Here is a 14,238-nt window from a genome sequence, read left to right as displayed (position 1 = left end):
GGCTGAAGTCGATTTCCCTTTGTTGCTTTGTTTCCCTCTTATTTTTGGCTTGCACACTGAGTGAACTCCTGAGGCCCTCTGTGCAATTGAGCTACTATGCCACTTTTCCATTTATCTTGCCCCGCCTTTATAATTTGAGTTGATGACTAAGTCTTCACAACCTAACCTCTCATTGAGATAAATGATTGAGATTAAATCCCAATCTCACTAGAGATCAACAATGGAGATTTATCTAAATCACTGGTGTAATTAAATTACACTTTATTAGACATTTCATAAGTTAAAATTAAAAGGCTCTTCACTTTAATAAAGTGAATTACAAAATAGAAGGGACTCAAATGACTTCCCGCACATTTGACGCAAATCCTGTGTCGAAGTTCCTGTCCCAGTTACAAACATCAACATATTAGACAAAGGAAAGATACACAATATCCAATTAATACTCTTGTTTTGACATGAAGTCATTAAAATAATTTATTGTAGGTATTAACTCATAAATATAGTCCTTGAGTTGGGATCTTGATATGACAAGTGAACTTAGGTTCTATAATTCATTTATAGGGTGCTTTGTTTCCACGGGGCATGCTTAGTGGCTTTATACTTGTGAATCCTTTCTAGCCCCTCTTAGTAGGATCAATGACAATTCAATATCGTACGATATTCATTAGGTTATACTCTATTACTAAAAGAAACTTTTCCAACCTTTGATAATTAGTTTGTGGCCAAACAAGGTGGAACACTTCCATTGGGGAGTGCTTTCTTTGCGGGACATGCTTTTGGGAGATGGGGTGGATGGTTAAATGCTGCTTGTCGAAGAGTTGTTTACATGCATTATTCAAGTCTCTAACCTCGTCAAATTAATAACCCCTTTTTATATTTTTGTGTTTGAAAGTAATTGAATTCGCTTAAGCTTTATTCACATAAAATGCTTGGTTTTGTTTGAGGTGGATAACATGTTCAAACAATATTTTATATGTCACACATCCTTATAATGGAGCCATTTATCTCAAAATCCCATCTGCAAACTTAAGATGCCACTTTATTGCAACAAAATGTTAAAATTAGGGTATTATAGGAGAAGTGCCCAATCTTCTTTAGTTTTTAACTTGTAAACCAATTTTCAAAGCATTTGATTTGTAACAACTCAACCTACCAAAGGGTGCACACATTGATGGCTGGAATTTGGAAATCATTAGAAAGCCTCTTGAATTCACCTAAAGGCTAAAAGTGAAGAATTTGATGTTAAAATCTCTATTCCAACAACCTCCCTAAATTTGTTTCTTATGATTTCCTTACTGAAAAATTAATTTATATTGAATTCTTCAACTCATAGAATAAAATACACTTGCTGGAAATTTAACTGGAAATAAAAAAATCAGTGGAAGCTATAGGAACCAATCTCCAAACATAGGAATTTTTATTTCCTTCAAATATCAACTTTTCATTAAAATTACTCTTTACAAGGGCTTCCAAATTGGGGAAATAGCCCAGGCCCCACTGTGAAAACAAGAAAAAGGTTACAACAAAACTTGGCTGTTTTAGTGCACCATACAACCTATAGCCAATGTTAACCAATGTTTAAAAACATCAACTTGGGTTCGGAACCGACCGAAGGTTGACTGCAACTCGGTATTGGCTCAACCAGTTTGATTTCAATGACTTGGTCGTTGTAAAAAATACATTAAATATTTTTTTTTTTATGAAAAACATAATTTTAAACATTTTCATTCATGTTTCCAAACACAAAGCATTAGAATATAGAGAGAAGACAACATATGATCAAAGTAGGCTCATGAATATATAAATTATATCAAAATGGCACCTAGTGCACTGTCCAATACATACATGATATAGAGATCAAAACAACAACACATAACCAAGGAGGCTCTAAATGGCCTCTACAACAAAAGTAAACTGTAAAACATCACTAGGCACCAGTACTAGCCACTCTATCCTTGTATGCTGCCTTTATTTGTTCCCTTGCTTGACCCATAGCCTCATAAATGAAGCCCATAGCCAATATTTCCCCATCCACCAACCACAACACCTTAACAAACATGCCAAGTGTCCGACTTGGTCGACTTGGCCGGTTCGGTAACAAACTGGCCACCAGACCAGTTTTTCGACCGAGTTGGCCCGGCTTTCGACCGAGTTGACCCGGCTAGGGATTTGGCTCGGCCAAATCCGATTCTGTTAATTTTAGATAACAATGGTATGTTCTACGCTTAAGACAATTTACTTCAATGTTCCTTTAACAGCCCAATGACAAATTCCAATTATATCTAGTAGCAATCACATTAACTTATAAACATTGACAGTAAATGCAGATAGAACATAAAATCATATGCATAAGACAAGCCAAGACAAGAGGACACAAGATGTGGCGCATGCCAGGGACAAACCCCAATGTGGGGAAACCCTTTGATCAAATCTTCTTATTATTCTTCAATAGTTCAACAGAGAGAGAGAGAGTACAAATATAAGCCCAAAACAGATCTGCTAAAACAGCAGTCAAATCAGCCCTAACCAGAAAGTCAACGGTGGTCAAAGCTGCCCCAAAACATCCTCCAAACAGCAGTCCAAATCAGCCTTCCAAGAGAGTCAAAGTCAGCTCAAAATCTTCGGTCAAACCCAGTCAAAGGAGAGAGAAAGTCTGCTGTAATTTTCTGCAGTCAAACCTGAAGTCAACATTGGTTAACCACCTCCAAATGCCTCGATTTCTATGCCAAAGAATGTGGCCTAGAGAAATCAGAAATCTGGCCCAAAAATTGAAGTCAATTCAAGTCAAACACTCCTCAGTCAACGCTAGTCAACAGTCTGTTCTGCCCAGAAATTCAGCCGCTTGCCACATGTGCGAAGAAGAAAAGGAGCTGCCCAGCCACATGTGCAAAAATGAGAGAGAGAAGCCTCCAATGATGTTTGACCCAAACGAGAGAGAAGAAGATGTGATGAGATGATGATGTCCAAATGAGGAAAAGGTCTCTCCTATTTATACACAACATTGAGGGTGAAGAGACACATCTGTTGGACTTCAAGAGCTTACAGTTGATTGGAGCCGACCTTGACAATTTGTCCATAGGAGAAATAAATTCATAATTCCATTTTTGCTTGTCAGAATGAGATGATCTTTAGATCAAAATTATACCTCTCCGAAAGAGGAATCCAATGCAATAATCATCTCCATCATATGAGCTGTCCTAAGGTGGAATTTGGCCCTAGTTGTCAATTTTAACGCTCCCTCTCAGCTAGGGAGAATTCCACCTGCCAATCCATCATCGTGCCAACCTGACATCCTGAACCATCATGCCATCACTGCTCTGCTCTGCTAAACCTTGAAGTAATAATGAAGAAGAAGTGTTCGAGAGTGTATCATACAACTCTCCATTGACTAAAGTCAGTCCTTGATCCTAGATCAAGTTGTTGAACACCCATGCATCCTAGTCATATGGAGTATGACAATACACGATTCAACCATCGGTAGTGCTATGGTCCCTACTAACTTTTCCCAAATCTTGGCCAGATGAGTGGTACTTCCCATGAGTCCTAGACTCTATGGGTATGATGTGTGTCGGGGCATCAACAGGAGAATGTGAACCATTCATCTTGCTCATATGCCATAGGAGAAGGTGAACCACTCATCCTATGCATATGTCAACTGTAGGGGAAGGACTCAACCTACATGCATGTGTCTGGGTAGGGGAAGGTGAACCACTCGCCCTACACACATGTCAACCATAATGGGGTATCACAGGGGAAGGTGAACCACTCACCCTGCACATAAGGAGGGTCATTCTATGAATCGAAGTCTCTCTCGGAAGAATAAGAATTTGACCTTCTCGAGAGGCTTCGTGAGAATGTCAGCAACTTACTCATCTGTCTTGATGTGTTGGAGCCTACCTGCTCCCCGTTGTACCATATCTCGGATAAAGTGGTACCTGATATCAATGTGCTTGGAGCGGTCGTGGAACACGGGATTCTTTGATAAACGAATCCCACTCTAGTTGTCACAGAAGATCACGGTCGTATCTAGCACGTGCTCAAATAGCTCACTGAAGAGCTTCCTCAACCAGATTGCTTCACAATAGGCCATACTCGCAACAATGTATTTGGCCTCGACGGTGCTTAGTGCAACCGATTTCTGCTTCCTGCTCATCCAAGATATAGAAGCAGACCCCAAAGAGAAGCAACACCTAGATGTGCTCTTACGATCCACCACACTGCCAACCTAGTCAACATCTGAATATCCATGTAGCCTCAAATTCTCGGCAGTGTATCTCAGACCATAATGGATAGTGCCCCAGAGATATCTCAAGAGATTCTTGGCAGCAATCCAATGAATGTGATTAGGCTCGACCATATATTGACTCAACGTGTTCACAACGAAGCATATGTCAGGACGAGAGTTGACCTAGAACATTAGTGCCCCCACGAGTTGACGAAACTCAGTAGGGTTCGCTAATTCGGGCCTAGTAGCACTTCCACATTAGAGTAGTCACAGATTTGCAGTCCACCATCCCACATCTCTCAAGTAGCTTCACAGTATATTTTCCTTGAGAAAGGAGAATCTCACCTAGCTTTTGCCAGACCTCCAACCCTAGGAAATAATGCATTAGTCTTAGGTCCTTCATCTCGAACTTAGAAGCCAACTCCCTCTTGCATTTGATGAATGAGAGGGTCATCCACATAAAGGACCAAAATGAGGCGTCTGTCCTTTTCAACCTTGAAGCATAGGTTCAGGTTAACATCGCTTCTTGTAAACCCCAACTTCATAAGATAACTATCGATCCTCTCATACCAAGCCCTAGGGGCTTGCTTCAACCCGTAGAGGGCTTTTTTCAACTTGCATACATGTGTCCCACGATCTTGAACTTCGAACCCCTCAGGTTGTTCCACATATACTTCCTCCTTATGCGAACCATGCAAGAAGGTAGTTTTGACATCCATCTGATGAAGGTTCCATCCTGGCGAGGCAGCAAGGGCTATGATCAAACGAATGGTGGTATATCGAGCAACTGGCGCAAATATCTCATCATAGTCTACTCCTTCCTTTTGAGAGAAGCCTTGAGCTACAAATCTGGCCTTGAATTTCTTAGCACTCCCATCAGCTCCGTGTTTGATCTTGTAGAGCCATTTCAAAGTGACCATAGACTTATCCTTGGGTCTAGGAACTACATCCCAGACATCATTCTTCATGATTGATTCATATTCTTCGTTCATCACATCCTTCCAATCTTGTTGCTTCACAACTTCTGCGAATGTTCGAGGCTTAGATTGTACAATAGTACTCATGACAGCTAAGTACCCTTGGTACCTATTCGACGACTTGCTTTCACGGAATGTCCCTCTTGGTGCAATGCGTTTCTCAGCATCTTCATTAGTATTTTTAAGCCACAAAAGCCTCTTCTCTTGTAGTAGAGGGCTCACAAGGAGGTGGATCAATGGGATCCATCGGTCCTTCAACATCGGGCATAGGTACATCGGACAAAGATTCATCCTGCTTTTCTGCTTCAACATCATCATTGGCCTTCCTAGGAATAGGAAGATCTCGAATCTTTCTAAGTGCAGAATCTTCATCGAAAGTGACATCATGACTTAACTCCACTTCCACTTAACTCCACTTCCCTTTGACCACACACATAGATTCTATATGCCTTTGAAGTTTCACTGTAGCCCACGAATGTTCCTTTTTTCCTAGATGCATCTAGTTTGTTTCTTTTCTCTTTCGGCACATGAAAGTATATGGAACATCCAAAAATTCTAAAATGAGAAACATCAGGTTTCTTACTGGTGAATACTTCTTCGGGTGTCTTGAAATCCAAAGCTTGATGTGGGCATCGATTTTGGATATACACAACGGTGTTGGCAACTTCTCCCCATAAGAACTTCGGAAGACCTTGATCATGAATCATAGCCCGAGTAGCTTCGATGATAGTATGATTCTTCCTTTCAGCAACACCATTTTGTTCAGGAGTATAAGTGGTTGTAGTCTCCCTCTTAATGCTGGCTTCTCTATAATAGTCTTTGAATTCATTAGACTCGTATTCGGTCCCATTATCGGTCCTTGGAACTTTGATCATCTTCCCTGTTGGATTTTCGACCAAGGCTTTGAAGGAGAGGAACCATTTGAATGCTTTGTTCTTCTCCTTTAAGAAATAAATCCATGTTTTGCAAGAGAAGTCATCCATAAAAATAACATAATACAAATATCCACCCAAAGATGTAGCGAGCATCATACTTGATAGATCAGAATGGACCAATTGAAGAATATCAGTGGTTTGAGTCTCACTTGAGGGGAATGGTCCCCTGGTGTGTTTTCCAGCTTCACATCCTTGACAGACACCTTCATGATTCAAGTTGAATTCGGCATCCCTGTGACCATCTTCCTTACATCGGGTAAGGTTTTAAATTGAAGGTGAGCAAATCTTCAGTGCCATAATTCGGATTGAAGAGAGGTGTCACAAATCATAGCTTCTAACGGACTTCCTCCAACTTGATAGAGACCTTCAATCCTGAATCCTAGAGTGAATGCATCTCTTGGATTCCTTTGTCAAAGACGAACCTTCCTATCAACGAATGACACCTTAAAACCTTTATCTTCCATCGCAAAAATATAAACCAAGTTCTTTTTCAAGTCTAGTACATATAGCACTTCTTGTAGGTGAAGGGTTTGACCTTGATTTAAGTGAAGAGTCACGGTCCCAATTCCTTTCACGGGATAGGTGGTATTGTCCCCAAGTATGATCTCCATATTTGTCTTCTTCTCAACCAAGTTTGAGAGAGCTTCTTTATACCCAGTGAAGTGCCTTGAGGCACCACTATCAATCAACCAATGGTCCAATGTATCCAGAGGAGAGGCGGTGGAAAGGGCAGAAATAAGATAAAATTCATTTTTCTTTGCAACATTAACTTCATCATACCTAGAGTTTCTTGACTTCTTGGGAGGACGACCACCTCCATTTTGAGCAGCAGGAGCATTCCTCTTTCCTTTGTTGTTGAACCTGTTGTTCCTTCGATTGCCATTGCCCTTGAAGTTGTTGTTGTTATTGTTGTCATCATCTCGTGGAGTATCCTTCTTGTGAGGACACTCTCTAGCAAAGTGGCCAAACTTGTTACAATTGAAGCATCTTCCTTTTCTTCCTTCTTTGAATCCCTGCTTGAACCCTTGTCCTTGATTCCTTGGACCAACATTGTTTCTTCTTCTAGAATGAGCGGAGAAGGCAGTAGGATTGTTTCCATTTGAGGGCTTGTCTCGTTCCATCATCCTTATTTCTTCTTGAGTGCATCTGGCCAATAGTTCCTCATATCTCGGAATCCTGTCATTGTTAAGAATGGTAGTGTTGAACACATCCCAATCTCTTGTAAGGCCCCCAAGTGCAATAAGAGAGAGTTCCCTGTCACCAATGACTTCTCCAATAGATAAGAGATCATTCTTGATCTCGGTGATCCTCATGAAGTAGGATTGGATGGATTCTCCTCTATCCATCTTGATGTCTTTCAACTTGTTCTTGAGAAAGAGAATTTGATTTGCATTGTTCACTTTGAACATCCCAACCAGTGTTTCATACATCTCCTTAGATGTTTCCAAATCAGAAATATATGCAACCAAAGGCTTATGAATAGAATCAACAATAATCTTTTTAGGTTTTGTCTCACCTTTCTTGTACTTAGTTTGAATAGCAGCGGATGCATTTGAAGGAGGCTCGGTTATTCTATGGACTCCTAAAGGCCCCAGGAGCCAGTCATTATATTGGATGTACGATTATGTGATTTTGATTGTATTTTAGATAGTTGATTTTTGATGATATGTTGTGTTTTGCATTCTATTTTATAATGTCTTATAGTGTCTTGTATTTTCCTGTTCTACTTACCAGGTAAGATTATTTTGCATGTAGTTTCTTTTTGATGCGTCTCTTATGTTATCTTGTTATAATTTTCTGTTAGTATTATTTGCATTCTTGTTTCTTCAGTTTTACCACAAAAGCTTCAACCATGTTTAACTGCTGTATATCCCTTAATTCAGCCTTTGTCCTGTTCTTGACGGATGCCCCAAAGCATGCATAACCATTATTTATACTCTTTTTGTGATATCAATAACAAGCCAATCCTGTTCGTTTTTGTTATTCAGGAAGAGAACGCGAACTTGATTCCTATGGACCTCCTCACATGGAAGGACGTGATTTGCTGTCTGCAGGTAGAGACCATCAACTTGATCCTTATGGACCTGCTCAAATGTACAGACGAGATCTGTTATCCTTGGGCAGAGAACATGATCTTGACTTTTACCACTCAAGCTTCAATTGTGTTTAACTACTTTCTTTGCCTTCACAGTTGCTCTAAACTTACTCATCTTGTATTTGTGCTTTGGTTTGTAATAACAAGGGAATCCTGTTGTTTTTACATCTTCAGGAAGAGAACGTGAACTTGACCCCTATGGACCTCCTCGTATGGAAGGACGTGATTTACTATCTGCAGGTAGAGACCATCAACTTGATCCTTATGGACATGCTCAAACAGACAGACGTGATTTACTATCCTCAGGCAGAGAACATGATCTTGACTCCTATAGAACTCGAATGGAGGGACGGGATTTATTATCGTCAGGCAGAGAACATGATATTCACTCCTATAGGCCTCGAATAGACGGTCGAGATTTAATATCCTCAGTCAGAGATCATGAACTTGACTCCTATAGGTCTCTTCGCACAGAGGGACGGGCTTTATTGCCTTCAGGTAGAGAATGCTAACTTGACTCCAATAGTAGGGTGAAGTGGTATTATTTGTTAAATTTAGACTAAAGTACAAGAACTTGATTCATATTGAACTTGACAAGCTGATGAACATTTCTATGAACCCTTTTTCCTAGAACGACACTATGATGATCGTGATCGTGATCGTGACATTCCTGCTCTTTCTGCTGGTTGGAGAGAGCGGGATCCTCTTGCAGGTGGCAGAGATTTATTCAGGGACAAGGTATATTCTTTGATGCTTGTTTTTTGCTGTTCCTTTTTATTGTTTATATGCTCAAATATGATCATATTAGAGTTGATATCTCATGCAAGTTCGATAATGTAGTGTCAGTTTAGTAGTATTGGTTTAGTTTGATCTCTGAGCACCTCTTTTGTTTGATAGTCATGAATAAGTCTGTAATATATCCTCAGCTGTTTGCTAGATGAAAAACCTACATGGCTACATAGTAACTTTACTATAATCCTATGCTTACATGGTATATTTAACGATCTGTCACTTTTTGCCTTTGTAAACCCAGACTATCAATGGAACAGGTGGGATGCATCCAAATGATTTTGGAGGAACCATCCCTGGTGCTGGATTCAAGAGGGTTGCCAGTGATAGCTTTGATGATACATCTCTGATCGGTTCAGGCTCACGATTTGATAGAGGAATGGGTAGCCTGCAGGAGCCTCTTGGTCGTGATGAACATGGTCGGGATGTTGCACCGACAGGTGGAGGTGCAGATTCTGCTCGAGAACCAGTACTGTTTATTGATGGACTTCCTTTAGATTGCACCAGTAGAGAAGCAGCTCGTATCCTTACAACTTTAGCTTCAATTTAAATGATTCTTGTTAGAGACACATTACCTGATACTAGTTAATATAATTACAAGTTCATGCTGGATTTAGGGCATAGTATTATAATCGGTTTGGTCTTTTCTTGCTTGGCTGTTTTTTTTGTTTACTTTGTTGGAATTATTAACAAAAGAAGTTGGTTTCTTAATAGTTTTAAAGATATCTTTCGTCCATTTATTGGATACAAAGAGGTGCGAATTGTCCATAAGGAGCCTAAAAAGGTAGGTGCTTGTTAGATGCATTTTCCATGATTTTTTTTGTATGGTGTATTTTGCGCTCTATACTCTTTCATGGGGCACATTTCATACTTAAATTTCTGCGGTCACTGAGCTACCAATTTGAAATTGACAGCCTGGAGGAGAAAAGACTCTCCTATGCTTTGTTGAATTTAATGACTTAAGGCATGCTGCTATTGCTCGAGAGGCTTTACAGGGTAAGTCATTGACAGCTTATTTCTTTGGTACAACTATCTTCATGAAAATCTTGGTATTCTCCAGGATTTTCAGTTTAAATCACAATGCAGTTTTCCTTCTGTTGGCCAAAGGATAGCTCTATTTTGTAACCAGTTCATTGGGTGTGTTTTTATTGGGTAATTATGTTTTGTTAATGGGCATTTTTCTTTGGCTACACATCATGAGTGCATAGAGGAAACTAGTAAACAAATATCTGCTAGATTCATTGGAATTTCATTATTTTCTTTCGAATTCATTTTACTATCCTGCTTAGTATTTCAAAGAAAACATGTTTAAAATAGGAAACCATGCGGTCTCATTGTTTTTATAGAGATATAATTATTAATTATGTATCTGAGAGGAAAGGCTATAATCTGAAGAGGCAGAGTTAGTCATGCTTCACTTAATTGTACTTTGGAGCATTAATTTTGCATACAGATATATTGCAGCCATGGTTTCCATGAGTTGAGTTTTTAATATTTTTTCTTCTAATTTATGGATTACAGTGTAACATATGGGTTAGTAGGACAGGGGAAAGTATGTTTACAAGAAAATGCTGATTACTCACCAATAGAAAACTTAGATTATAGCATATATCAAACTCTGGTAGTGTATTATCCAACTCTAAGGAAATTGTCAATTACCACCTGATCTAGTTGCAATGTCCTGTGCCTATAGCCATAGCAAACACCGTATTTGATATCTTTGGTTATACTGTCATTCTTTTGCAGAGGGGTTTTAGACATAATAATGTCCTCCCTTTATAATGACTCTTTGGTATTATTTAAAATAAAAAAATTAATGTAATATATTTGACAGTTTGTGAAAAAGGGTTGAAGAATATTTTTGTTTATCACAAGTTTTTCAAATCTTTATTGAACACTATTTACTGTATTTTGTGAATTTGAAGATCAATTATGTATGAGCTTCTATATTTTCCCTTGTTATGCTATTCATTTAAATATGGCATCACATCTGATTATGTTTAGTTTTCCAGGGTATAAATTTGATGAACAGGACCCCAATTCCGGGACTTTACGGATATCATTTTCACTATATTCTAGTCGCAAAGGTTCTCATCATGAGGAGCCACGAGGTGGACGCTATCCCAATCGTGGTTACAGGGCTTGATTTGTCCCACTTTAAATATCTCTTTAATGGTTGAACTTCTGAAAGATGCAGCGCACAAACAATACTTGCAAAACATATAGATTTATGACATGAATAACATATATTGCCATTTAGCACATTGGAGGTGACTGCCCTAGCTGCTGGTTACTTCAGGTATCTGTTGGATATTCCCTCTACCTTCCGTTTATCTCTTTAAAAACTAAGAGTGTGATGACCTTTCTGTCGGGCCTTATTTTGGTACACGGGGATGTTTAATTTTATTTAATTGTGAGTTTAGACATTAGTAGAAGCCTTTTTGTTTGCGAGCTTTTGTTGAAACTTGGGTGGTTATACATCTTTATTACTGACGACTGAATGGATTTATATTAAATCCTTGTAATTTCAACTTTTAAGTGAAAAGAAAATTAATTCAACAAACCCTATTTAGTGAAAAACCTAGGAAGAAAACTTGTTGATTTCCTCCAATCTATTGTTAGATTGAATTTATTTCTAGAAAAGTCTTCATAATGCATGGAAGTTTCTCTCGTTGTGGTTTTCGTTTTTTGCTATTTGGTCTGGCGTAGTCCTTCAACTTAGGATCATGTAGTGCAGCATTGGCAGATTTGTTTTCTCCAGAGTAGGGTAATTTAATGAACTCGCTCTTTCAAGTTGTATTCCTCGTCTGGATTTGGTTCTATTTTGTCATGTAATCTTGCCAACGAGGATATATGATTGTTAGTGTGCATTAATTATTCATGCAATTGTTAATGTGTCATAGTATATGTGAGCATGCCTTGAAGGTTTCAACAATATTTACTTTTTATGTTTCACCAGTAGAGTGAGCATGCCTTGAATATTTCAACAATATTTACTATTTTATGTTTGAAAAGTAGAGTGTTTATTTCCCAAGGATGAAGTATTGATCTTAGTACTGACATTTGTATAGATCTAGGGCTGAAAACATCTATATATATATATATATAATTTAAGTTTTATATATATATATATATATATATATATATAATATAAGTTCTCTCTGTATATATATATATATATATATTGTTTACTTTATTAAGAATTATGCTTTTATGAGGCATCTTGTGGCACCATGGTATGCAGGGATGCCATCAATGCTTGGGGATGTCACCCAAGTATTTTCTGCCTTGTTTTAGCACAAGACCATATTATTGACATGTTATCTCTCACATATCAAAGATGTGAAACATTGCAGTTAAGTGCGAGAGCCCCATTTTAAATATAGGGTAGGTTATTAAGTACTTGCAAGCAAACGCTAATATATTTGTAGACATACATGCTACACATCAAAATAGGCTTTTGGACTAGAACAATTTCTTCAAGCTAGAACTAACGAGAATGTAACGTTGGTTTTTTCCCCACAGTTTATTTTCAAAATAGTTGTAGTGATCTTGACACACAGCTATGCCATTGAGTTTGATTGATGGTGATGTGTATCTAGTTCTGAATTTTTGTTTGTGAAAATTGATTTTTTCCACTAGTTTATTTTTAGAATGGTTGTAGTGATCTTGACCCAACTATGCCACTGTGAGTTTGTTTGATGGTGATGCGTACCTAGTTATGGATTTCTGTTTGTGAAAATTGAATTATATTATTGTTGTTTGTAAATATATTAGTGTTTGCTTGCAAGTACTTAATAAACTACCGTGGACTGCAAAAATTTCTTCAACCTAGGACTATTAAGAATGTAACATTGATTTTTTCTGCTAGTTTATTTTTAGAATGGTTGTAGTGATATTGACAGAACTATACTACAGTGAGTTTGGTTGAAGGTGATGTGTACCTAGATGTGAATTTCGGTTGGTGAAAATTGGATTATATTATTTTTGTTTGTCGATAGTTAAACTAATCAAGTAAATAATTGTTGGATGTCATTTTAGGCTTTATTTTGGACACAAATTGTTGTTAGAGAATGAATGTTCTGGTTTAGTATATCTTTTATATGTTAGTGGACATAAACACCGTGATATGTTACCAATGTAGCATTTAGATGTTAGGTGGTTAATGAACCATATATCCAATTCAAGGTCTGTTACCAACTTAACATTTAGATGTTAGGTGGTTAATGAACCATATATCCAATTCAAGGTCTGTTACCAACTTAACATTTAGATGTTAAGTTAGGTGGTTAGTGCACCATATATCCAAGGTTTTGAGAAAGACATATTTTTGGAGGATGAAAGCTCTAGCTTGGTACCATGCATCCAAGGTGTTGAGAGAGGGACACATTTTGGAGGATCAAAGCTTTAGCTTGGTATTAAATCATGCCAAGGTTAGTCGTTAGGTGATTATCCCATTATATATACAACTGAAGGTGTCGTGAGAGTGTGGTACGTGTGTATTGGGTAGTGTCACGACCCCATGGTAGTCGCACAAGTCTAAGCTTGTTGACTCAACATGGCGTGCGATATCGACACGTTTTCTCCTTAAGGGATAGACCAACTTAAGATTATTTACCTGGACTACGCCTTTAGCCTATGAGATTTTTTCGTGAAGTCATTATCTTGACTTGGAAGAAATCGTCTCAAGTAACCCCAGTATGATAGCCCTTCAGTCAACTTTCCAATACAACCAATTTTACAATCTTTACTTCATTTACTTACTTGATTAATAATCTATCACATTCAATAGTCTATTGTAGCTCGACTTTAACAAACTTCAACAATATAATAGCATGAACATCATTAATGTACACTGCAACAACAATATAACATGGAAGGGCGAATTGCCAAACAATTCCCATTACTTCAATTACTTCAACAATTCAAGTTTACAACAATTTACAAAATTGGCTTGATCTGTGCAACCCTAGTAGCTCACACAACCTACCCATGTCAACTACAGTTTGCCTTGGCTCGTGCAACCCAGCTCGCACAACCTACCCATGTCAACTACAGTTTGCCTTGGCTCGTGCAACCCAGCTCGCACGACCTTGCCCAAACAACCTACAATTGTAACCTGTTTGGTTCGTGTACCTTGTTTGCCTCGCACGACCAATAATCCAATAGTCAAGTCCAACTTCGTTCTATGCAGCGCAATGCCCCTTTGAGCGCCCT

At 38.4% G+C, this 14,238-nt stretch overlaps 1 protein-coding gene across 1 annotated transcript in view; it reads left to right on the top strand.

The window, feature by feature from the left end:
• LOC149228159 (uncharacterized) overlaps positions 1 to 11,456 on the top strand; it is a 47,977-nt gene extending 36,521 nt beyond the window's left edge. Inside the window, exons 2-8 of the mRNA XM_089378063.1 lie at positions 8,126 to 8,191; positions 8,407 to 8,730; positions 8,864 to 8,970; positions 9,266 to 9,542; positions 9,744 to 9,805; positions 9,936 to 10,017; positions 11,034 to 11,456. Coding sequence (XP_089234189.1) covers positions 8,126 to 8,191; positions 8,407 to 8,730; positions 8,864 to 8,970; positions 9,266 to 9,542; positions 9,744 to 9,805; positions 9,936 to 10,017; positions 11,034 to 11,167 — 1,052 coding nt within the window. The 3' untranslated portion in view covers positions 11,168 to 11,456. The remainder of the gene's footprint in view (positions 1 to 8,125; positions 8,192 to 8,406; positions 8,731 to 8,863; positions 8,971 to 9,265; positions 9,543 to 9,743; positions 9,806 to 9,935; positions 10,018 to 11,033) is intronic.
• The last annotated feature ends 2,782 nt before the right edge of the window (positions 11,457 to 14,238 follow it).

Source organism: Pinus tabuliformis, chromosome J (assembly GCF_031772625.1).
Source record: "Pinus tabuliformis cultivar Carrire ecotype Pingquan chromosome J, CPIR1, whole genome shotgun sequence".
NCBI lineage: Eukaryota > Viridiplantae > Streptophyta > Pinopsida > Pinales > Pinaceae > Pinus > Pinus tabuliformis.
The sequence above is the reverse complement of the archived record's forward strand: the minus strand, read 5'-3'. Positions and strand labels throughout refer to the sequence as shown.